The following is a 24,660-nucleotide window of genomic DNA, read 5'->3' as shown; positions in this document are numbered from 1 at the left end:
AAGACTTGCCAGGACATAGCCAGGGCTGCTGCTGCTGCAGCAGCAAGATGTTTCTTTCGGCTTTCCTTGGCTCCTGTCATGCGCTGATTGCCTCCACTAATGAAGATTTCCACGGGGCCGCCTGTGCAGAAGGCGAGGACACCCTTGCTGCAAAGTGCTCAGAAGCAGCAAGCACTGGTACAACCACAGTGCGCGGTACCTCAGCCCGACAGCACACCGCCCAGCTCACTGCACAGCCCGGACAAGCACGCAGCCGGCTGCTTTCCTCAGCAGCCAGGTGAAATCTCCCCTCCTCCAGCCCTGGCGAGCCCCATCCTTGAGTGTGCTGGCAACCCTCGCGTGGCCAGCCTCAGGTGCCTCACAGGCATGAAAATTTGATGCTTCCCAACCAACTGCAAGGGTACAGAGAAGGCAGGTGACGGGAGATTCCTCCACCAAAAAAAAAAAAAAAAAAGGAGAAAATCCTCTCCTCTTTCTTGAGATATTGTCAACGGGGCTATGTAAGTGCCTTCTGCCTCCCATTCTTTGCCCCAACGTGCTCTGTTTCACAGCGCTAGTTCCACTAGGTTTGGCTTTCTTTTTTCTTTTTTTTTTTTTTTTTTTTTCCCTCTGACTTGACTCCTTGCTGGGTGATGCTGTATTTGATATTTTTAATCACTCAGCATGCATCAGAGTTTGGCAGTGGAAGAAAGTGAAGTTAAAAAAGAACAGAGAGAGTTCGCCTCAGCCAGGGCTCGCTGCCACTGTCACAGCCCCTCAGCGCTTGTGCTGCGTTTCCCTCTGCTGGAAAGGCGCGAGCTGAGGCCGGCCGCGTGGGATCCTGCAGCAGCTCTCACCCTCCTGGGGCCCGCATCGTGCCCGCACAGCCCCCAGCCCTCAGCCCCCAGCCCCCAGCCCTCAGCCCCCAGCCCCCCTCCGCTGCGCGCCGCCGCACACCTCTTACACGCGGAGAGGCAGCTGCGTGAACCCCCGAGACAAACCCTTACACCCTGGTAATCAATTTATAAGCTTATAACCAGCGCTGCAGCCGGACAACCCCGGCCGCCCCAGGCACACCGCGGGAGGTTTCGCTCCCCCGGCTCAGCCGCCGCGGCCAAACCTCCCCGCGCTGCTCTCCCCGAGCGACCCCGCGGCGGGCGCTGCGGAGCCTCCCGGACAAGGAGCAGCCGCGGGGGGCCGGCACCCGGCTCCTGCCCCCGGTCTCGCGGCGGGGGCTGATTTTTGGCTTTTTGGCCGCTTCCCTTCCGCGCTCCCCGCCCCGGCTCCCGGCGGCGCTCCCCGAGCCCCGGCGCCCCCCCACCCCCACCCCGCCAGGGGGCGGCCGAGGCCGCGGCACGGGCCGGGCCGGAAGTGCGTCGGCAGCAGCGGAAGCGGAAGCGTCGGCGGCACTGATGGCGGAGGTGGCGGAGGTGGCGGCGGCGGCGGCGCGGGGCTGCCCCGAGGCTCCCGATGGGGTGAGGCGGCCGCGGGGGGACCCGGCCCGGCCCGGCCCGGCCCCGCTTCCCGCGGCGCCCCACGGCTCAGTGCGCTTTGTTCCAGGGCTCCTCGGGCTCGGAGGACGAGGCACGGCCCAGCCCGGCGGCGGCGGCGCAGAAGCGGGAGCGGTGGCTGCGCAAGTTCCGCGAGCTCCACATGAAGCGGGTGCGCGGCGGCGGGGGGGGGAGTGCGGCCGGCTGGGGGGGGGCGTGGGCGGCCTCGCGTGGGGCCCGGGGTCGGGACCCACGCACAGCCGGCCCCCGCTGCCGCGAGTACCCGGGGCTTTGGGGGGTGGAGTTTGACGCGTCTGCAGAGCTTTGTGAACCGCTTTGTTCCCAGAACGAGGCTCGCAAGCTGAACCACCAAGAAGTGGTGGAAGAAGACAAAAGGCTGAAGTTACCCCCGAACTGGGAAGCCAAAAAAGCGCGCCTGGAATGGGAACTGAAGGTGGAGGAAAAAAAGAAGGTAAACAAAGCTGTGGCTTTCCGTGAGGTGCAGTGAAGCTCCCCCTTAACACCTGCAGGAGTCGAGAGAGCTTTTACAGGGGGGTTATTCCTTGGACACTGTATTGTTGTTGAATATTACTTGTGCTGTATTAGGAGTGTGCAGCAAGAGGAGAAGACTATGAGCGAGTTAAACTTCTAGAGATCAGTGCTGAGGATGCTGAGAGATGGGAAAGGAAAAAGAAGAGGAAAAATCCCGATCTAGGATTTTCAGGTAACAATTTAACTATATAATTATCCATATTCCTAATGAACACCTTGTTAATATTTCAGTTGCAAACTGAATCATGAAATAAAAACCTTCACCTTAACAGTGATTTTCTTCCAAAGATTACACAGCGGCTCAGTTGCGCCAATACCAGAGACTAACCAGGCAGATCAAACCTGATCTGGAGCAGTACGAGAAGCTGAAGGAACAGTAGTAAGTGTAACTTCAGTCATCTATCTCCCAGGTTTTTAATTTTGTAATGAATACTAAAGACTTAAAAAACTAACCCTTTCAGGGATTTCTATGAATTCTCTTAAGCACTGTAATATTAGCATTTTGAAATGCATAGCCTACCTGATCATCCTCCTTCTAATCTCTACTTTGATAGAGAAAAGGTAGCATTGTAATTGATGGTTTTTTTTCCTTCAAATTCAGTATTACTGAGTTTGAAGCAGTATTTTGTATATTGGAAAATATTCAGACGTGCAAGTGAATTACTCTATTTCTTGGAGTCAGTTATGGGTTTTTTAAGTTCTGTTTTTTTTTTTTTTGTGGAAGTCTGAAATTTTAAATGAAGTTCTAAAGTTTAGAATTAGTTTCAGTGCTGATTTTTCTGTCTTGTATGGGCATGCGATATTGTCTCATAGTTTGTCTCCAATACTAGCAGTTACCACTGCATCTTCAATTCCTGCAGTTAGACATGAGTTAATGCCTTACAATATTAAAAACTCAAACAGGAACAGTGGAATTTCAGTCAATAGTTGTGTAAACTGGTGCCCGTCTGTTCCCCTTGCGCAGTGGTGAAGCATTGTACCCAACATCTGACAGCCTTCTCCATGGAACTCACATGCCAACTAAGGAGGGGATTGATAGAATGGTTGCAGATCTTGAAAAACAGTAAGTAAATAAGATAAAATTAAGAAAAGCGTGGTGTGTAGGAATTGTGTAATGATGTCCACATGATTCCTCTACATCTTCACACACTGACACTTGTCTTACAGAATTGAAAAACGTGAAAAATACAGCAGAAGACGTCCTTACAACGATGATGCGGACATTGACTACATTAATGAGAGAAATGCCAAGTTCAATAAGAAGGCAGAGAGGTTTTATGGGAAGTACACAGCTGAAATTAAACAGAACTTGGAGAGAGGAACAGCTGTCTGAACGGACATACAAAGTACATCCTGCTGCCTCTCCATGCTTATTAAAGTTTGATGTGGATATTTTGCATGCACTTTTAAACTGTATCAGAAATATACTTGGTAGACCTTGAAGTAACTTGTACAATCAGTAGTGTATTTAATGCAGTAGCTGTTGTGTACGCAGTATATAGCACAGCTGTACAGAGCTTTTACTTGCAGAAGTAGCCACCTCCTGTTTCACATTCTAAATAAATAAATAAGCTCTTGCCACATGATTGAGAATAAAGCATGTCAGTATGTAAAGAAGGGCAAAGTCCCTGAAAAATATCTGTTTAGCAAGAAGGTAAAAACACTTCAAGAATATGCATATGAACCTGGAAATAACCACTTACGGGATGTATGTCAAATTACTACTAAACAAAACTCCAAATACTTGACACATTGAGAAGCCAGTGCAAAACTAAGATTTATTTACTTGCGTCAACAGTTACACAGGTAATTCAAGTGCTCAAAGTAACAGCTACTAAACTATTCTTTAGAAAAAGTTACCCACCTGTAAGTTCTAGGTCATTAAAGCAATACAAAAATATTTACAGATATACACAAGATTCCCATCTGTGGCTTCTGGATCACCGTGCTTTGTATCTGAAAGACAAACCTAAGATTTCAAAATTAAAGACCTCAAAATAAATACCCAATATTAACAGGTCAGAAAACTTTAGACCTCACCATTGGGGTATGCATAATACTACAGTCTGAGAAACAGTAAGTCATTAGCGTGCCCGGAACAGTGCACATTTAGGTGAGAAGTTCACAAATGTTTTCTTCTCCTCCTTCTTGACAGGAACCCATTGCCCATAGGGACTTCCCTTTTTGTCATCTTCTCTTCCTGGAGAAATTGATGGTTCTTTAACAACATGACTTGCTGGCCTCTGTAGCACTGGTTTTGCCATTGTATTCTGGAAAATAAATTACCTTTGAAAGTGCTAGAAAGATAAGGAATATACCAAAACCTACTGGATCCAAGGGGTTTATTTGCATTTAAGTCAGACTGTTTTCTTTCCAGCTCACAGGAGACCCAAGGACTACTAGGCATCAACTACGTACACTTAATTGACATGGGATTCAGGAAAGTTTTTTCCCCATAGTTGTGCATTACTAACATTTATTAAGTTTTGGTGTAAATTGTTTCTCACATACACTTTTAAGTTTGTAGTACAGACACTCAACATTAAGTGTTGAAATGTAAACATGGATTGTAAACACGCTGCTGTTTTATGTTTACAGTACTGCTAAAATACTGATCTAACCCCTCTAGTAAAGTAATTGTGAAACCATCAAGTTCAGTTGTTATCGTTATTTAAGAAACTTAATTTGGCATCCAATGCTGTGGAATGTAATACAAGAGTGATGAATTACTGGACTTCCATTTTTGGGAAGTTTACTTACATTAGGGCTGAAAGAAATGCTCCTCTGTGTGATTGCTCTCTCCATTCCACTTTTGGTTCTATCTTCTGTTAGTCTTCTGGGTTGCTAGAGAAAAGCACACAAAGCCTAAGTGGGAAGATACAACATTCTATGCAAGTTAAGGCAGTTGTTACAGGTTATCAGTTTTCCAGTATTGTTGTTTCAGTTCTTTACATCAAAAGTAGCTGTGAGCTTCTTTTGATGCTTTTTGATACTTTTTTTTTTAAATCATATTTTTTGTACTTGATGCTTTTTTTTTTCCATAGGCAAACAGATCTGTGTTGAGGTCGGTTTGAAAAACATGTATTATCTTTATCAATGTCCTTGTGCCAATTCACATGTGACCTGACATCCATGCCCCGGTTAAGTCTTAAAGAGAATTCAAATGATCAAAGCATGGAATGCTATACAATGAAATGTAGTGTTAGATTAAGTTGCATGATGTTCTGCATATTAATCCTCCAGAGCTTTGGATAACAACAATAAACTTATCTGCAAGTGATGCAGGCCTCCTCTTCTGTAATCTCTCAACATCTGGAATATATTGCATATATTATGAACAGGATGCCTGTACCATTTGTCTAAAACCCTTAGCAATATGAAATAGCAGCATCTGACAGATTTAACAATTAGTGCAATTTTCTATTTATCATGAATCAGATTAACGCATCATAACAGAGCCAAACTACAGTTCAGTTAAAGCTGCTCAAGTTTCTCCCTCCCGTAAGTTTACAGCAACTATAGCCCACAAGTCCCTTAATTACCAACAGATTTTCTTCATCATGTCTGGAACCATAGTCATGATTTCTATAAGACAGAAATAAAGCATGTAAAATGCATTGCGTGTTTGGGTATGTAATTTCTGGGAAACAGTTTGTTGCATACGAAAAACTTGTAACAGTTAAAAAGGTAGCAAAATCAACCTTTACTAAAAACTTCAACAGGCTTGGTACAGAGACTCCTTGTCTTAGCTCAAAAAGAGGCTAGTCAACATAACAGGCAGTACTGTATTAGAATAAAAACTTGGAAGAGCTACATTTCGCACTCCTCCCAAACCTAACACCAACCAAAAGCCTGTATGTGAATCAATAGCTTCTCAAAGCCCACTGTATTTTCAGTGTAAAGTCAAGTCTACAGTGGTTTCTACAGCACTTTTAAACATTAAGTCATTTTTTTGTTCAAGAGTTTGAACTTGTAACTACAAACTCCGCAGCTGAAAAATACCGTAACATCCACGCAGATCAAAAGATTTTAAAAACATTTACCTTTTAATCAAGAATATTACAGTTCACACTTACCTCATCTGACTCCCCAGAATCTTCATGCTCTTGTTTTATATTATTTGTCTCCTTGGAAGGAGTAAGGATCTTCAAACTTGCAGGCAAGACTATGTTATCTGTTCCCAGAGCTTTTGCAGCATTAGCTTTCGCAATTTCCAGAAGTTCCCTCTTTTCTGCAAGAAAAACAAGTGCCATTCTCATATGTTTACGATCAAAATGTACCCGTTCATGCAACCCTAAAAACTGAACATATATAGCCACTGCACTTAAGCAAGCATCAACTCTGATTAATTTTCATCTTAACTTTGAAAATTTAGCTTCAGTTGAAATACAAAAAAATATCCTCTAAACTAACTGGTTTTTGTTTTAATGTATTTTTCTAGCCATGCCAAGATTTTCTTCCAAATTCTAATTATCAATTATTCTCTATAAAGCAACTATACTTATTAACCAGACAAACTCAGATCTCTATAAAGTGCACACTTTTTGCCTCATGCGCGATGCAAGTCTCACTGTACCTTTTTCGCTCAAATGCAGAGGTGACCTACTACGAGATCTCGTTTGTGACCTACTTCTCCAGTTCCTGTAAACTTCAGGATATACGGTTCGCCCAAATCCATAGTATCTTCGGCCTCTTGAACGCGATCTGCTTCTTGAATAGGACCTTCTGTAATAGGATCTTCCACGAGACCACGACCTACTGCGTGACCTAGACCTTGGGGAACGGTGGTACCTCCTGGAGTGTCTGGCACGGTACCTTCCTCTGTAACTCATGTAGCCACGTGACCTTGAACGGCTTCTGGAATAGGAACGAGAGTATCTCCTGTACCTCCGGGAACTATTTCGTCGAACCCGTGATTTGGATCTGGACCGGCTCCAACTCCTGGAGGAAGCTGAAGAGGATGTACTTGAACTAGACTGCAAACTGCAAGAGGATCTACTAGATGACCTTCTTGATGACCTATCACAACTTCTCTCAGATCTCAAACAAGAGTATCTTTTCTTTGGTGAGCTGAGTTTCAAGTCATCCATGAAGTCTGCCATATCATTGGTCTTCTTAACCATCACTTCTTCCATGCAGATACTTTCAGAATCTGATTCTGTTTTTATTGTTGTTCTGTAATACCCAGTCTCCATTCCTGAGGGGTGGGGAGAAGAGAAGCAAAATCATTTGTATGGAGCAAGTCAGTTATACATCAATTAAACATTACAACACGGGCCAAAAGTTCAAGGATAATTAAACACACAGACTATTTTTCAATCCAGATTATTAGCATGTTTTATGCGTGACGACTTTAAATTTCATCATTTCCTCTTCTGTAGTCAGTCTTCTATGTGAAATTTAAAAATTGCTCCAGTTTGAACCATGAAGAGGTCTCTGGAACTTTAATAAGTTTGTGTAGGTTTTAATACCCTTCACTCAGTGTAAACACACACCTTTTGTGAAAGAGATACAAGTTGGTATTTTCCTTACACAGGAAAAAAAAAACATTCTGAAGGTTCAGCAATCACTTCAATATCTTGACTGAAACGCACTACAAAAGTGCCTCTGCACAACCCTCCACACATCCCAGCAGCATACGCAGCAAATCCCTGTTAAAAATACTGTAGATAAGCGGTAAAAAAAAAAAAAAAAAAAAAAAAAAAAAAAAAAAAGACACAGCTCATGTCCCTGGACGTGCCCCGTTACGGTAAGGCGTTAAAATGGCCGCCCCCGCCCGGCGGCAGCCATTTCACGGCCCCAGTTCCTGCACTGCGGCGTAACCAGCCCGCCCCACTCCTTACGGCCGTGTCGCCGCCCCACAGAGCCCGGACGGCCGCTTCCATCACACCGCGTGTATTCGGTGCTCGCTGCAAACCAGAGCTACCGAACAACTCCCCCGGCCTCACCAAAACCTGTCGAGTTCCACGCTCACCGTAAGAAGCGTTCTCCCCGCTACTACCGCGGGCAACCCGCGCCGCTTCTCCCCGGCAGCAGGGCCCAGATGGCCGCCGCGCGATGCCGCTGAGGGAACCGCCCGCAGCCGCCTGACCGCGCCCCGCGGCGCTCCCAGCACGGCGGGCGCAGAGCGGCAGCGCCCGGCCCTCGCACCAGCGGCACCCCGCGCCGGGCCCGGCCCGGTTCCGCCGCCCTACCCCGGTCCCCGCAGGCTCCGAGCCGCAGCGGGAGGTCCGGCGCCAGACGCTGCCTGCGGGCACTCAGCGCTGCTGCCCCCCGAGACGAGCGGCCCCGGCCCCGACCGAAGCTTCCAGAACCCTCCCCCCGCTGACGCGCCGAGGCCGGCAGTGCGCACGCGCCCCCGGCCGCTCGCCGGCTGACGAGGCGCGCGTGCGTATTGGACGCCAGCGCCCCGCCCCGCCCTCGCTCATGCGCATGCGCAAAGCGATGCAGCTCGGCGCACTCCTGGCGCTGGTGCGCCTGCGCGCGGCGGCCCCGTCCTCGGCCCGGGGAGCGCGAGGGGCCGCGCGTGCGCACAGAGCGCCCCGGGCCGGCCGCGCGCCCTCGCTGCCGCCTGCTGCCGGTGAGGGGGCCCGGCCGCCGCTCCGGGCCCTGGGGCGGGCGGGGCGGGGCCGTTCGCCGCCGTTCGCCGCCGCCTCCTTCGCGTCCCGCAGCGCCGCCCGAGGGTCCCGGCCTCGGGCTCGGGAGCGCGGCCGGGCCCCCCGAGGCCCCGCGGCCGCCTGGGCAGCGCTGTCCGTCGGTGCCCGCGAGGCCTCGGCCCCTGACGGGGGGCGCCGGGGGCGGGCGGGGCGCCGAGCCGAGCCGAGCCGTGGGGGGGGAGGGAGTGGGGGGGGGCGCTGTGACGTGAGAGAAACGCCTCTGTCTGTCTCCCCAGCTCCTCAGGGCACTGCGCCATGTCAGGGCTGCTCGAGAGCGTGAGGTGCTCGGAGTGCGTTGACTGGGGAGAAAAGCGGAACGCGATCGCGTCGGTGGCTGCGGGAGTGCTGGTAGGTGCCGCGCTGCCCCCGAGCTGAGAGGGAGCCGCTGGGAAGCAAAAGGAGGCCACGGAGGGGGGGGGGGGTTAGCAAGCAGGGTTAGTGCTGGGATGTGCTCTGGGTGCTTGCAGCCGCGCGAGTTTTTCGGTTTCTATTCACGTGATTACTATTGGAGTAGATAAATCACGGGTTTTGCTCTTAACTGTTACTGGACTAAACTGAAAACAAAGCTAGCCGTGCTATAAACGAGCTCTGCAAGTATGTTTTTGTAAGCTGGCATTTTTTTCCTAAAGCAATCTTTTGTATTGTTAAAAGGCTTGCATCTGTATTTTAAACTATTATGCTTTCTTTTTTTAATAGTTCTTTACTGGTTGGTGGATAATCATAGATGCAGCTGTGAAGTACCCTAAAATGGAAGACTTCAACCATTCTTACCATGCTTGCGGAGTTATAGCCACAATTGCATTCCTAATGTAAGCATAACTTTTTCATCAGAGCTACCCACTCATAGAATTTCTGTGCTGTTACGAATTTAAAAAAGAGCATAGGCTTTAAATTGAGAAGTAACTGAGAATAACAAATCAAGGTAATATCTGATTATTAGTAACATCTGAGAATGGTTTGGGTTGGAAGGGACATTAGAAACTATCTAGTTCCAATGCCCTTGCCGTGGACAGGGACACCTTCCACCAGCCCCAGGCTGCCCAAAGCCCCTTCCAGCCTGGCCTTTGGCACTGCCAGGGGTGGGGCAGCCACAGCTGCTCTGGGCAACCTGTTCTAGTGCCTCACCACCCTGAAAGTAAAGAATTTCTTCCTAATATCTATTCTAAAACTACCCTGTTAGTTTAAAGCCATTACCCCTTGTCCTATTATTATACTCCCTGATAAAGAGTCATCCCTCCCTCCCCCTCAGCTTTCCGATAGGCCACTTCTAGGTACTGGCAGGTCACTGTAGGATCTCCCCGGAGCCTTCTCTTCTTTAGGCTGAACAACCCCAGCCTTCTCAGCATCTCTTCATAGGAGAGGTGCTCCAGCCTGCTGATCACCCTCCTCTGGACCTGCTCTAACAGGTCCATGTTCCCCTTATGCTGGTGGTCCTAGAGCTGAATACAGTATACTGAGTGGAGGTACTGCAGATATGTAAGAGCAGTTTAGAGGAGGAAAAATCACCTCTCTCAACCTGCTGTTGTGAACCTTCTTGTGAAGCAAGCCAGGATAATATGTCTTATATTTGTTTATAGTAAGTATAGTAACCATCTGAAAAACTGGACATCGTACAGACCCACATGTTAGTAGTATTTTGAGATTTATTTTTTTTTTAGGTTTTAGCGTTGTTCTCCACTTTCAAAAAAAAAGTGTAAGAAGTGCACCTCTGTTTAAATGGGTTTCTGAGAAGTTTCTCCTATTGTTTTATAAACATTTTTTTCTTGCTTTACCAATGTTTACCCACTTCCATCCTGTTTTCCACATACAGGATCAATGCGGTGTCTAATGGACAAGTTCGGGGTGACAGTTACAGTGAAGGCTGTCTAGGACAAACAGGTAAAGTGGTGCAGGTTATCATGCAGGGATCTGTGTGAAGTCCATAATTCTTGGAAGAGTTGTAACAACTATACCAGTGTACACGTTGTGTTTATCTGCATATGTCTGATGTGTCACAAAACATGCTCTGAAACTAAAGCGTGTTCAAAGTTATGGGTGTCTGTACTCAGACACAGGCACAAAACATCCATACGTCTTTTTTAAGGTGCTCGGATTTGGCTGTTCATTGGTTTTATGATGGCTTTTGGATCTCTGATTGCTTCTATGTGGATCCTTTTTGGAGGCTATGTTGTTAAAGGTAAGACACAACATGGAATGTGATTTGATCCATTTTTGAAAAGTTCAAATATTTTAAATGACTACAGAATTTTTGCAGCTTATTTTTAGATAGTTTCTAATGAGGTCCAGTTTCAATATTTTGGTTTCCTGAACACCCCTACTTTCCCTTTTTCTGTTGTGAAAGGGAAACAAGCTGCCTTGCCCATATGTAAGGAATTTGGGTAGCTATTGCTTGATGTCAGTGGAGTAAAATTAGCAAAGCCTTAGGCCGCAGCATGAGCTCCCTGTAACCTGGTATGCAGTGGTGTCAGTCACAGCAAGCCACGCTGTGCAGGGGGCCTGGGTGGCAGTGATGGGGAAGGGGGGATGTGCTGACCAAGGACAGCGCCAGATGAGAACCTGCCCCACAGCAAAGAATGGCTGATTTGAAGGAATATAACTTCTATGTGTCCAGAACTGATTGCACCACAGTGGATGAAACAAAGATTGTACAGGTATAGGAACCCACAGAAAGTTTTCAGTGGGGTCCTTCCTTGGAGGCATCCAGCTCAAGCTGATACATGGGTACCATTAAATTCTCACTGCTTTAAATAGTTGACTCTTTTGAGTGAATTCCAGATACCTGGGGAGACACATTTTGCTAGGGGAAACAATGGGGATCCCCTTATATGAATGCACATTTTGGGTTATAGAACAAGACAGATTTCTTTTATTAGGAAAGCTAATTGATTTTGCGGAGCACAGAAGTCACTGAAATTATTTTCTAGTGGGGTAAGCTTTGTGCTCATCCTTGTTTTGCACAGGTGAGTAACAGAAATTGGAGAAAGCCATCTTGTCAGAGAACGAAAAGGGTTATACCAGATGTACAGTTCTATCTTAATTCCATGAGAGAACAATCTGCCTTAGGTGGATTTGTTACTAGTAGTAACAGCGCTAGAAGTTTGTTGTGAGATGGAGTATTCTTGAGAAGTACTTCTGAAGAACTAATGGAGATTTCTGTTTTCCTTTAGAAAAAACAGTAGTATACCCAGGAATAGCTGTGTTTTTCCAGAATGCATTCATCTTTTTTGGGTAAGCCTATTGGTCTTTGTTTGTTTCTTACTGTTTGTTTTTGTTCATTAAAACTGGAATTTGCTGTAATCTGTTTTTTACTTCAGCTCTATTGTTTTGCAATTGGATATGGGTGAATAAACTGTTGGTAAAGGCACTCTGTGATCTGTCTGCATAGGTCTTGTTGCAGGACCAGGACACGGATTTACAAATACTTCAGCTTGCTCCCTGAAATCATGTATTTAAAATATTAGGTATTTAATATTCTCCCTTACATACTTATGTACCTTTATTGTTTTAAACAGAGGACTGGTCTTCAAATTTGGTCGCACAGAAGATTTGTGGCAATGAACGTGCCTATGGAAGTGTGTTGGCCATGTCTTTTTTTTTTTTTTTTTTTTAACTGCATAACTCCAAAAATTTTGTAAAGCCATTTTGTATACGGTGACCTTCAATTGTGTCTGAAGATAAAACAAGGAAAAATTAAATCATAGCACTAAAAATTCTGTTTTCTTCTTCTGATTTAAATGTAATGTTTTTGACAAATGTAAAACTGCTACAAGTAACAATGGAAGTCACTTTTATACGTTTGCTGTAAGTAAATAGAATAGTGGAAAACTGATGTATTTAACCAACTGTTTCTATAATATTTACAATCCAAAACCTACTAAAATGCTTTAAAACAATTTTTAACATATTTATTAAATATTTCCTATGTCCAGACAATATAAACAGTTCCTCAATTTCAAAATTTACTGGTACGTGGCTTTTCTTGTATTAAATAGAACAGCGCTGCTTTAGACTTTTTTTCCCCTGAGTATTTCATTTATTCTATGGTGATACTGAGAGAGTCACTGGTAAATAATTTACTGTTGCTGTGGATTACACAAGTACAAATTATATAGTTGCTCTAGCTGTAAGTAGTTCATCCGCAAAGCTTGCTGTAAGATATTTCCTAACAACAATAAAAACGAGGGAAGAATACTCTTCAGCTGGGAGTTAGACCAGGGACAGTCACTACCAGGGAGAATTCTGATCCCATAAGCATACTCACGTGAACAGTGAGATACAGGAAGAGCTGTTTTACCCCTTCCTCTACATACATTTTGGCTACTTGCTCAAGAAATCACTGAGCAAAAAGATGTGGAGGAAAGGGAGGGATAAAATCTGATTCTAGCAGAAGTCATTTTACAGAAAACATCAGAAGAATTTTGTGTTGCAGAAGTTATGTTTGTTTCATTGCTGAAAAGTAAGAGACTGAATATACAAGTTCAGCTTGGATTGCAGGATTACAAAGGCAGGAGTGCACTAACTGTGAGATAAGGCAAGTGTGTGAGTGCATATGTATCAAGCTGAATAGCACTGTAAGCTGATGGAAGCTGCATGCAGTTGGTAAAGTAAGAAAGATCACTGGCTATTTTGTGGGCTGGAATTAAGAAAATCTGGCACTTCCTCTCTGAGTAACTTTGAAACCTGTCTCACACTTCCTTTAATTGCAGTGATCTACTTTGTTTATTCTCTAGTGAATGAGTTGAGGTCAGCATACATTGCTACAGTGAACAAAGAACTTACCCTTTGTTTTCAGTGTTGCAATTTTCCCCTCATTACTTCATTTTTAAGCAAGTGTGTTGAGTAAATAAAAACAATCAAAGCTTGACTTTTTTAATTATGTAAGAACTTGCATATCAACTATTTGGAAAAAATGAAGAAACACAGGATCGTAATCCATAAAAAAGGGGCTTGTTTACACAGAATCTTCTGCACAGTGAGGCTGTAGCTCATGGACCAAAGCCCCTGCTTGTCTCAGCTGGAGTCCTTTGCAAACAGGTATGTGCTGTGTTCCATTCAAATCAAAACTAAGGCCTTTAAAAGATATTACTGGCAGTCCTAAATCAAAAAATTTTTAAATCTTTTAATTTTCCAAGTTGATCATCCACCCAGTACAAAAAATTAAAAAAAAATAAAATGTGCTATTACCTATTCTTGTATCTACAGTGTAGAAGCTCTATACAATGTTTCTTAAAATGTTTAAAAAACAAACCACTTTGTTAAAATATGAAAAAATAAAACATCAAAATTCAGCATGAGACACTTTAGAAATTGGGTTTTAGCATTGGTACCATGAAGCTTGTTGCACAAAATTAAGCCCAGTCCGGTTAAATTTATTGTATAACCAGTCCTATCCAAACAAAGGGGAATATCCAAGAAAGGACTGTTCCCTCCTTCTCTGACTGACATTCACGCCTTTACAGCACCTGGAGCCTTTTGGATAGCTGGCCATGTGCAGACTGTCACTGCTCAAGAATAGTGTTCTAAGGCTTGTTCCTGAAGTAATGAGTAACGATGCTGTTAATTTCAGTGACACCATCCACAAGCAGAACAATTTAATTTCTTGCCGTTTGAAAATCCAGAGAGCTAGCCTGAGCCACCCAAGTGTAGATTTTTCTTCAGGCAGTCATATAACTCAAGAATTCAGTCTGGCAAGATGCAGAGTTCTGGCCCAGATCCAGCTCGGTCATTAAATCCCCGCTTTACAAGGCCTCTAAAAAAATTTAGCTTAAAAACAAGCACTTTAACACTTCACTACATCAGAGTAAGTGTACTCCCTGCACACATAATATTAAAACATATTTTGGCTTTTAAAGTGGGGAGTTAAAAATAGCTTTCTAAAAATTTCTAAGCATTTTCACTGATAAGCCGTTACAGCGATGAATGTGGTGAACTTTTTTGTACATGTTCTACGAACTAGTTAAGGCAAGACCATTAAAGCAGAAAAGCTAAATGCATAATAACTTTTACATCTGTAAATTTACAGCCTGGTCTTTCAAGAATAACTAGAAAAGATTGTTACCAAACTTTTGTGTGGGAAGGCTTTTTTGAGTATGAGAATTGATAATTAAGTGCTCTTTCATCCCATCATAGTTACTCATTTTATCAAGTGACCTTTTCTTGGTTGATCTTTCATGTGGGTTCATCCATTCAAAATCCAACAGCCAAATGGGGAAACTGCAAGACAAATATTCTTGTATCAGAATATTTTATGCATCAAGTCATCATACGAAAAAGGTAATGGAGAGCCTTATTAGAAGCTTATTCTAATTTCTGTGATTCAGACATAGGGTCACATTCAGCACCTAAATGTGCACAAAGCCTGTGTTTATGCATCAGCTTTAAAAGCCACTCTACGCCCAGTGAAGGCCAGGAGACTTGGTCTGCTTACTGGCTTCTAAAAATCCCACTCGTAGGTGCTCAGATTTCCTCAAGGATGGTATATGAAGCACAGGATGTCAGAGCACGTAAGATTATGCATTACAACAGACAAGATCATCTCAGATTTAGCTCTGTGCCCACCAACAGCTCTGAGAGTCCTAGCTGAAGGATACATACATTTACAATATGCAGGCTCTAAACAGTTCATCAAACGGCATTCAAAGTGGACTATGAAATGAATGCTTGGTGCTATATATACTCCTACATGGTTAACTTTACCCTGAAACTTACCTCCCAATAAAACTGGTCTTCAAAATACTTTGATACAGGGATGATCTTCAACAGTTTGAAGTTTAAGATTAAACCTATTTGTAAAAACATATACATGTATCACAGAAAGGGGATGTCTGTGTATAACTGAAAGTTTCTTAGTAACACACATGCAAACATAACACCAAAATACAAAAGGGGAACAAAATGCTTCATGGGAGCCCCTTGACTCAAGTTGACTTTAAGTACAGAGAAGCTTGCCAGGATTAAGGCCTATATTATAAAAGCTTAATTTGTACAGGTAAAGCCATTAAACAGTCTGCCAGATTCTAAAGATCATTAATAAAAGCCATTAATTTCTTGCTTGAAAACTGCCTGAGTTTTTAAAGCAAACAGGCTTATCGGCACTGTTAGCTTGAGATTTCAGGTGGAAACATAGATTTTAAAACTTAATGACCGAATGATTGTTTAAGCTGTTTTTTTGTAAAAACTGCTTGATTAGTTCAACCTCTTTAACTACCCCCGAGCTAATGCAAGGGTTGCAGATCAATTAAAGCACAGAAAATAATTTTAAAGTATATTTCACAGGAACTTTTAACTACCATTTCTCTTCCACTCATACCAGAATTAATAGAAAAACTGTAGCTGCCATAAAATAGCAGAATGTCATATGAGGAACACATGAGCCCCGATGACCCCAAACCATTAGTGATCAAAGGCCTAATATTTGGCTTATGTAAGCAAACCTCTGACATTAGTGGAACTTTGCAGATTTATATCAACAGGCCTAAAAAATGAGAAACTCTAAGATAGCATTTTTCTGTCAGTAAGGCAATACCAAAATGTAGAAATATTTTCATCCTCACACATCTCCTGTATGAAATCTGAAGGAGGCTGTTAAGCATCTGTTTAAATAAATGTCACCAACAAATGAATGGTGCTAGCAGGTTATGTTGAATACATCTCTTCTTCATAGCCCACCTATGAAGAGTTCCTGGTGTTAATGTGTCAAACAGTTTCCTTCTATATGAACAAATCATTCATACATGTACATTTATACATTTATACACTTTAACACCCCAGTTACACTGGCATCTTTCTACAAAGACTTGCACTGACATGGTAACAGGTATAGTAGGAAGACATACCCTTTGCCCACAAGGAAAATGAGGAAGATATTACTGAAACGTTTTTTGATACTTACCTGTAATAAAACCTGTTATCAAGGCAACACTGATGGTCAGGCAGAAAGCACCGATGTAAATCATGACCATATAACCCAGGCTGAAAAGCAAAACAAGTGTTTCACCTTTGACAGTTTGATTTTAACAGAATGTGAATTAATCTGCCTCAAGTGGTGCACGTGCACGTTTCCTGTCAAAACCTCAAATGATTATTTTAGAATCTTTATATAGCTGCAATTAGATGTTTTAAGAGATCGTAGCAGAAGCCTAATACAGACTGATATGGCACCGTGATTCATTCTTATGTAAGCTGAGAAACTTAAACAGAGAACTTCTTACATGATGCGACATGGGCTTGATTTGTGAAAATGAGGTGCCAGTGCCAAATCAAAAAAATCCTACAAAGACCTATGCTTCACTGACCCTTTTGCAGGATATCTCCCCAAGTACAATTTCCAGTTGGGTGTCCAGAGTGGCTGTAGTCCAGGCTGGCATTTTTGCCCCTGATTAAGGGCAAAGCCTTTTTCAGACAGAAATGATGATTTTTTTTTTTTTCTGCATGCTGTATTAGCATATAAAGCTTTCCCAAAACACAAAAGTCAAAATGAGTCTTGGAAGGATGTGCTTCTCCATCCTTCATCTCCCATGTCTGCTGTATTTAATATGAAATGAAAAGGGAGAGAAAATGGAACCAAAACATAACATTAAAGTTTTGATCCAAAGCCTGCTCAGCTCAGAAAGTCTTTATGCTAACTTTTTTGGACTTCAGAGATGATCTGAGGTTATCTGGTAAAATGTGATTTATCTGTGATGACTTTCAGGCTTTCTGTATGTATGAGAACTCTACTCAGGGTACCCTACAATAATCATTAAACTTATTAATAGCAAAAAATGACGTACCTTGGTAAAACAGTCCATTTTTTTATTACTGAGAGAACAACCTGGGCAACAGCTCCAAGTAAACCAGGCAAGCCAAAAGTGAAATGAACTCCAGATGTATCATGAATCTTGAGCGCAGGATTCAAGCATCTCTGGAAAGAGAAAAAAGTTTAACTGACAGACAAAACCTCAAGTCAATTACAGCACATTGCATATCTTTGAAAAATAATTTTGGTCTTTTAACTTGCAATCCTGCACTCCAGTCAAGTCTTCATTTCCTGGCTTTAATTTCTTTGAAAGAGAGGTTTACTCTGAGGTATCCTACGCTGGAAAAGAAGTTTATACAGCTTATACAAAAATGAATTTCAGGTTTTGAGCATTACCTGTAAACAGAAAGATCCTAATATGGTTATCACACTGGCAAGCAGACCCAAAATCATCGCAATCCAGGGATAGTCAATACTTTCTGCTGTGTAACAAACAGTAACCCCACCCGCTAGTGCTGCACTGTGGACATGAATCTGTAAAATAAAATAACAAAAACATGGAGTGAGAATTCAGGCATTGCTTGTCTTATAGCTGTACAATATCACAGAACACTAATCTTATGCAAGTAGAATGTCTTTTGCATTAATTTGTGATTCTGTATACTGTGAATTACCATCTGAGAATATAATTTCTAAGTTACATTTAAAGACTTCTGCTTGGCAGGCTAATGACAAATGTGAAGCTGAAACTTTGGAGCTGTTTTTACTTAATAGCTATTATACCTTTGGTGCTTTACAGAAAGTAACAGAAAAATAGCTTTGCCACACAGCAGTTTTCTCTCTTGTCTTACCATTCTGAATTTTCCATCCTTTGTGGTCAGAACAGACAACGTGAAGGCAGTTACAGCACTCACTGCAAGTGCAAAGTAGGTGTTGTAGATGGCTTTGGTCTTGTCCCTATCAGCTAGTACAGAATTGAAGCTTGGCCAGAATACCCAAAGAAAGAGAGTACCTTGGAGACAAAGACAAGCAACTATCATTACTTGCTCTAAAACACAGCAAATCTATCATAGGCTGTTTCTGGAAGGCTCCAGCCCACATTTTTACATTTGCTGCAATTCTGCAATTCCCTTGTTGTGAACAGAGGACAGCAGCACTTTACAGCACAGACAGCCCTGGGAGCTGACTGCTATTCCAACACCTTCCCAGAAACTTGGTAACGTCATACATTCAGCCAACTCAAGGCTCTACTGGGAGCTGGCTGGTCTTTCATGGAGCTCAAGCCAGGATGTACTTAATGCTTTTCAAGAACACCTTTAAAAACAACTTTCTTATATACAGTCCCCTTAAACAGAGGTTTAAATACAAGTGGGAACAATTTCACCATTCATTTTCAAACAATAAGCATTATGCTTGTTCTGCACAGGCATTTGAAAACAGACTTTCAATGGTACCAAAAATAACGACATCCAGGACTATTAAGTACTGCTGAACAGAAGAAACTTTGAAAATCCAGGAGCTTGCACCGATGTTTTTGCACAGATGTACGTAAGTGCACAGATGACATCACAGACAAGCTGCAGTTTATTTCGCTTTGTCTAGACATTAATTGTTGTTGTTCAGCTTCCATAGCTAACGTTCATGTCTCCATAACTGAACCAGAGAGGTACCAGTCCCTGAGCACTTCACCTGACCGTAAAATTTTAAGTTTTCTTTTGTCAAGTCTTTTGTCAAGTGAAGACAATTGAGAATTGGAAAGATGTTAGTTCAGCTGGTGACAGTTACATAACAGAAGTCACAATAATGAGGAAAATAAATTGCTTCTTTAAGAAAAAAATGGAACTCCCATATGTTCAGCCTGTCATTACTCAGATCCTTTCTCATGCGCATGTCTGTATCATATTCCCCTCCCTTCAGTGGGTTTTTATCTTCTCATTTACGTTACTAGGCAGGGACTGTATTTTTATATCTCTGTACAGCACCTTGCGAAGAAAAACTGAGCCTCAGCCCAGCTGGAACTCTAAACACTACTGAAATACAAGTAATAACCTCAGTGCACATGTCCCTTACTGATCTGCCTATACAAGGCCAAAAGAGAGAAGTTAGTTGGGAGAGGGAACAGTTAATTTGCTGTAGACTTTAAGCTGAGACTGACACAAGCAAACTGCCTTTGCGAGAGTGCCCTACATGCCTGGTAGGAAACCTGCTGAGACTCACCAACTCATTGTCAGAAACCATGAACAACAGCAGCATTCTGTGCTGGACAGCACTCAGACCTGTACTTTGAATGCAAAAGCTTCAGTGTGCCATGGCCTGTTCCCCAAAACCTCCTTCTTGCTCTCACTGCAATCTCTTCTTCCGTCTGAGGCATTAAACCAAATGTCTTACCCAACATTGACAATAAATCCGACTTCGGGGTACTTGCATTCTTCTCAGACCTCGGTGATGGCTCAGAGAAACGTGAAGAGACTGCCAGACCAAAGTAGGCTCCAAACAGGTGAACGTGCTTCATGCTGATATTGTCTTGAACCTGTATCATCGGAATACTTTTGTAACATTTTATGCCACAGAAACCCTTTGATGAAGACCCTGATATAGTTACTCATACAACCTCCCTATGGACTATTTGTTAGCACAGTCACTCAGTTTAAGCAGGAGTTATTAATGCCACATTAATTTATGAGCTCAGTGTAGCTCATAAACACAATACATCTACAGAGAGCCTGAAGTACGTTGGCATTGTACATTAAAAGCAGGTCTTTCTGTGCTGTCCAGGCTGGGCTTGTCTGTCATTCATGCTGTTAATCTCCCAGATTGAACCAACAGAGAGGGAGCAAAGGTTTAGGATAATCAGTACTTTAGCAAAGGTCAAAGCTTTTATTCATGTGTTGGGGGTGGGTCAGGGCATGGGTAAGGTCAAATGCACTACATCCCAATCCATCAGATCAGCTTATCCTTCAAGATCAAGAATCAGCCAATTATACCGGTGCAGAATACTCAGCATTTAGAGGTTGATGCTTAAGTGTACTCTCAGGGTCAGACGTCATATCTCAGTGACATCATAGCCACAATCTAACTGAATGAGATAAAATACACTGATGTTCCCATCAGCATAGCACTAAGGAATCACCAAAAAGCAACACTTCCACAGTCCATGTGAAACTTTCCCCTCTGTTACTAGAAATCATACTACTGTACCTGCAGGAATCGCTTGTTGATCCATCTGCTCACATGGAAAATTATTATCTCTACAACTGTCATCACAATTAATTGTAAAGGGTTCGTTTTCCCAAGAACTGCTCCACTAGAGATGGCCACAGCAGTCATACTCACAGCAGCCATTGTTATGCTGTAATGAAAGAAAGAAAATAATTTCATATTGGGACCACACCAGGGGCAATGAAAGAATGACAGATGGCCAAATGTACTTAACACTCCAAAGCCCTCCAAAAAAGTCTGCAAATGACCATGCTAATTAACAATCAGGTCAATAAAACAAGGCATTGTCCTTGACAGAAAGCAGTCAGCAGGTCCAGATCAGTTCTTGTGAGAACTGGAATAATTACATTTTAGGATCATGTTCGTTTGGGTCTTTGAGAAATAATAAACCTTCCATCAGAATGGAGCACTGGACACCAAGTACAATAATGAGGAGGTTGAATCCTGTGCTGCTAAAGCTGTATCTTTTCAGAAATGCCAGGAAAAAGCCAAATCCAAAAATCACCATGTTGTTGACATCTTGAAAATCTGCATGACAGAAAAGACCAAGAGAACAGTCAAGTGGTTAATGCAGACTGAATTTCTGGTTTAAAAATAAATAAATAAATAAATAAAATTAACTAAGAAGCCTTTAGATAAAAAATTGGGTGCCAATATTATTTTTTAAAGATTCCCAAAGCTTTCTTTCTGATCCATAAGCAACCAGAAAGACAATACCGTTGGCCCTGCATTTAATTTTACAAAGCGACCTCAGAACAGATGAACATGGAAACCATTGCATAAAAAGAAGAGGCTGTCCAAGGTACAAGGCCTTGTATCTGTAGGCCTGGAAGTATCCCCCAGGACATGCTAACAGTCATAGTCTCATATGGTTGCGCAGACCTCTACGTATGGCAAAATATTAAGCTGCTTGTAAGCAGGTCTCATTTTTCCTGGCTATAAAACAGGGAGGGCAATACCAGAATGTCATGAGGATTAACCAACTCACTTCTGCCCAGCACTGTGAATACTTTATACACTATGGCTATAGGATACTCTGCTCATACATTCCTTTAATCAATGCACAAAACACATTTCCAAAATATATTTAAGCCCTTAATTCCACTGTAATAGCTTCACATATTTGGAGCAAGCATTCAGTTGGAGAACACTGCCATCCTGAACTTCTGCTTTGTGGCACACCGCCTTGCATGCCAACACTGCACAAAGCTTGGGCCCCTAGCTCAGTGCAGTACCTGCCCTCAGAAGTTTATGCTTACAGGAATCAGGATTACCACCAACAGACAGCAGAAACAGATAAGCAAGGCAGTTGGTATCACGTCTTTGTTCACTGTCTTTGCTTTGATATGAATAAATATAACACATAGCGAAGAAGAGTACTTAAAGGTCAGTAAAAACATTCTACTCAGTAACAAAAACAAAACTGCTGAATCCCAACTCTGCTGCACTGCAAAATAAAAGCACACATTCAACTCTTCCTTTCACAGCTAAACCAGCAGTCTTACCTGTGTAGGAAATGTTTCTGATGAAGGCATCATAACCATAATTTGGGACCAAAAAGTAGAAGAGGATGATGAAAACAGTTTCCAGAAAAAGGATTAGCCACGGCACGCTTTTTCGGAAGCTGCGGTAATTCGAAGGCATTGTGCACTAGCACTAGACCATATATAAGCACAAACGCATTAATATTTTTTCTATAAAAATGTTCCAGTAACCTCAACCCAATAGAAAAGGCAGAGAGGAGAGGGAGGAGGGGTAGGAATAAAGGAGATAAAAAGCCTAAGAGGCGTCAGCAAGGAACAGTTCCTTATCTGTGGCAGGTCAGGAGCCCAGGCTCGCCACAGCTGACACAGAGCTCTGACTGTTCATGAACACACATATCAAACTGTCAATGCTGTAATGCTCCAGGACACCTTCCATACAGCTGTTCTGGTGCCTTACAGATAAGCTACATTGCAAGTAAAGAAATGGACTCGTAAGAGTAGGATGTTGAAGTTCATGCTAAATCTTTATTTACTTACATCTAGTCGTCCTAGATCCAAACCCCTCCATCTAAACATCAGGGAGGGTCCCGCTGAGATCCGGACTGTGATTCTTGGGCTGGTTAGCCTCACACACACTGAACCCAACCCAGTGCCGGGGAACTGAGACTCTCTGGACAAGCAGAAGTAACACAGCATTTTCTGTGCTACTTGCAATATTGGTCTATTTTTTTAAGGAGTACGGCTATGGATGCAGCCACAGTGAATACTCTAGTAAACCTTGATAACCCCTGGGCCTGGAAGTTGCAGGCAGATGCACTGCAGGCTTTAAACCCTCCCAATTCTTTCTTTCAGATCTAAACTGCTTCCAGAAATTTATCAACTTAGTACCACATTGTGGCTACAAGGTACTTGTTGCCTTATGGGTTGTGAGCTCTTTGGTTGGCATAGGCTTTTTTTTTTTTTTTTTTTTTTTTTAAAAAAAAAAAAGAAAGGAGCCATTAGTTAACATTTTGGGCACATAAGAAGGGCTATATGGTAAAAATTAGCTATGTGCATTGTGTGTTCTTATCCACAGTCACTGTAATTTGATAGATAAGGCTATATGCCCTGTTGAGGACAGGCAATTAACGGCTCCATAATCTGAATTTCTTCAGATTATGAACTATAATTCTTCTGGTTACTGTCTCCTCAGTATTCACTATGCTTCTGGGAAACGGAACCCTTCTTTGTTCAGGTAGCGCAGACCAACATCCTGAGGTGATGGCTCTGACTTCCTACGTAGAGGCCGTGTCAAACTGAGTGCTGTGCCTGAAGCCCCATCAAGGAATAAGTATGGAAACTTGACACAGCAGAAAAAAGGTACAGACAGTCTGTAACTGCAGGTGGGAAAAGGGGAAAAGGAAAAACTCCCCCAGGAAGAGGCCTAATTCAAGATAGCAGAAACTATGTAAAAGTGAAGACTGGGGGGGGGGGGGGGGGGATACACAACACAACCATAAAAACAAACAAACAACAAAGAAGCGAGGGGTTCACAGAGTCACCCAGGTTGGAGGAGACCTCCAAGGTCACCAGGCCCAGCCCCTGGCCTAGCACCAGGTCTGTCAGACACCATCGCTCCGGCACGGGGAGGCGCTGTTTGAATGTCACAGCTACACGGGGCCTCCCCCAGCTGAGGCAGGAGGCAGGAGCCACTCCCCTCCTGCAGAGCGCAGAGCACGCCACAGCCCGGCTGCCAAGCCGCACGGGAAACACTGGCAGTCGCGGTGCTCGCTCGGGCTGTCCTCACAGGCGACCTGGGGCCGCTCCACTCGGGCCTAACGAGACCGCGGCGCTGCCCAGGAGCGGCCCCGGGGCCGGCGGCGGCACCCCCGGAGGGCGCAGCCCCTCATTGGCCGGGCCGCCTCCTGCCGCGGGCTCTGATTGGTCCAGCCCCCCGCCCCGCCCCGCCCCGCGGCCGGGCCGCCGGCTGTCAGTGCCGCGTGCGCGTCCCCGCGTGCCGCAGGAGGCCCCCGCGAGGCGTCCGGGCGGGGCCGCGCGGTGCTGGGCGCACGGCGCGCCCGGGGACTCGGCTCTCCCGACAGCTGATTTGCCGGCGCGGCTGCCAATCGAGAGTGAGGGCGGAGCTCTTCGGCGTCGCGCTGACAGAGGGAGTTAAGCCCCGCCTTCTTCCGCTTCCGACTGGATAGCTGAGCTGTCCTGTTCTTTTTCTTTTTCTTTTCTATTGGGCAGCACCACTGTCAATCGCGGCGCGGGGCGAGAACTAGCGCGAGACGACAGTAGGCGGGAGCAGAACAAACCCCGCTCAGGGATTGGTCTAAAAGCCATCAGTTCGCGAGCCCCTTTTCTGCGACTGGCTCTCCTGGCCGTCAATCAAACGCGCGGGCGGGCGACCTGACCTCGCGGGGGCGGGACCAACTTCCTGACGCTCTGATGGGCCTCTTCGGCCGTCCGTCTGCCCCTGCCCGCCGCCGATTGGCCGGGCGCGCCGTCATTCCGGCGCCGTCAGCCCGCCGATTGGACGGCAGCGGGGGAGGCGGGGGCGT

The 24,660-nt window shown here is 44.2% G+C and overlaps 4 protein-coding genes across 8 annotated transcripts; 2 read left to right on the top strand and 2 right to left on the bottom strand.

Annotated features, from left to right (window-relative positions):
• The first annotated feature begins 1,386 nt into the window (after positions 1-1,386).
• Positions 1,387-3,408, top strand: SYF2 (SYF2 pre-mRNA splicing factor). Its single transcript, XM_082777627.1, has 7 exons — positions 1,387-1,454; positions 1,540-1,641; positions 1,816-1,941; positions 2,076-2,193; positions 2,310-2,400; positions 2,986-3,084; positions 3,189-3,408. The coding sequence occupies exons 1-7, from the start codon at positions 1,392-1,394 to the stop codon at positions 3,352-3,354; spliced, it is 765 nt and encodes a 254-aa protein (XP_082633753.1). The 5' UTR covers positions 1,387-1,391; the 3' UTR covers positions 3,355-3,408.
• Positions 3,409-3,555: 147 nt separating this feature from the next.
• Positions 3,556-8,595, bottom strand: RSRP1 (arginine and serine rich protein 1). Its single transcript, XM_082777624.1, has 5 exons — positions 8,216-8,595; positions 6,598-7,218; positions 6,098-6,252; positions 4,782-4,865; positions 3,556-4,291 (listed from the first exon to the last, which is right to left on the bottom strand). The coding sequence occupies exons 2-5, from the start codon at positions 7,214-7,216 to the stop codon at positions 4,106-4,108; spliced, it is 1,044 nt and encodes a 347-aa protein (XP_082633750.1). The 5' UTR covers positions 7,217-7,218; positions 8,216-8,595; the 3' UTR covers positions 3,556-4,105.
• TMEM50A (transmembrane protein 50A) lies at positions 7,972-12,284 on the top strand. 2 transcript variants are annotated; one of them, XM_082777628.1, is made up of 7 exons: positions 7,972-7,996; positions 8,914-9,025; positions 9,374-9,486; positions 10,488-10,555; positions 10,761-10,853; positions 11,845-11,905; positions 12,190-12,284. In XM_082777628.1, the coding sequence occupies exons 2-7, from the start codon at positions 8,933-8,935 to the stop codon at positions 12,233-12,235; spliced, it is 474 nt and encodes a 157-aa protein (XP_082633754.1). In that variant the 5' UTR covers positions 7,972-7,996; positions 8,914-8,932; the 3' UTR covers positions 12,236-12,284. The 2 variants fall into 2 exon arrangements, with proteins under 2 accessions (XP_082633754.1, XP_082633755.1); XM_082777629.1 differs by lacking the exon at positions 7,972-7,996 and adding an exon at positions 8,495-8,601.
• Positions 12,189-24,648, bottom strand: LOC309886607 (RH-like protein). 4 transcript variants are annotated; one of them, XM_082777623.1, is made up of 11 exons: positions 22,139-24,648; positions 20,981-21,161; positions 20,613-20,763; positions 19,803-19,944; positions 18,266-18,426; positions 17,811-17,948; positions 17,449-17,579; positions 16,569-16,648; positions 15,386-15,459; positions 14,828-14,890; positions 12,189-14,413 (listed from the first exon to the last, which is right to left on the bottom strand). In XM_082777623.1, the coding sequence occupies exons 1-10, from the start codon at positions 22,275-22,277 to the stop codon at positions 14,864-14,866; spliced, it is 1,224 nt and encodes a 407-aa protein (XP_082633749.1). In that variant the 5' UTR covers positions 22,278-24,648; the 3' UTR covers positions 12,189-14,413; positions 14,828-14,863. The 4 variants fall into 4 exon arrangements, with proteins under 4 accessions (XP_082633749.1, XP_082633747.1, XP_082633748.1 ...); XM_082777621.1 differs by having other exon boundaries at positions 12,189-14,890; positions 22,139-22,289; positions 23,659-24,648; XM_082777622.1 differs by having other exon boundaries at positions 12,189-14,890; positions 22,139-22,289; positions 23,675-24,648.
• Positions 24,649-24,660: the final 12 nt, after the last annotated feature.

This window comes from Aythya marila (assembly GCF_965140915.1).
Source record: "Aythya marila genome assembly, chromosome: 22".
Taxonomy (NCBI): domain Eukaryota; kingdom Metazoa; phylum Chordata; class Aves; order Anseriformes; family Anatidae; genus Aythya; species Aythya marila.
This window is presented reverse-complemented; position numbering and strand designations above follow the sequence as displayed.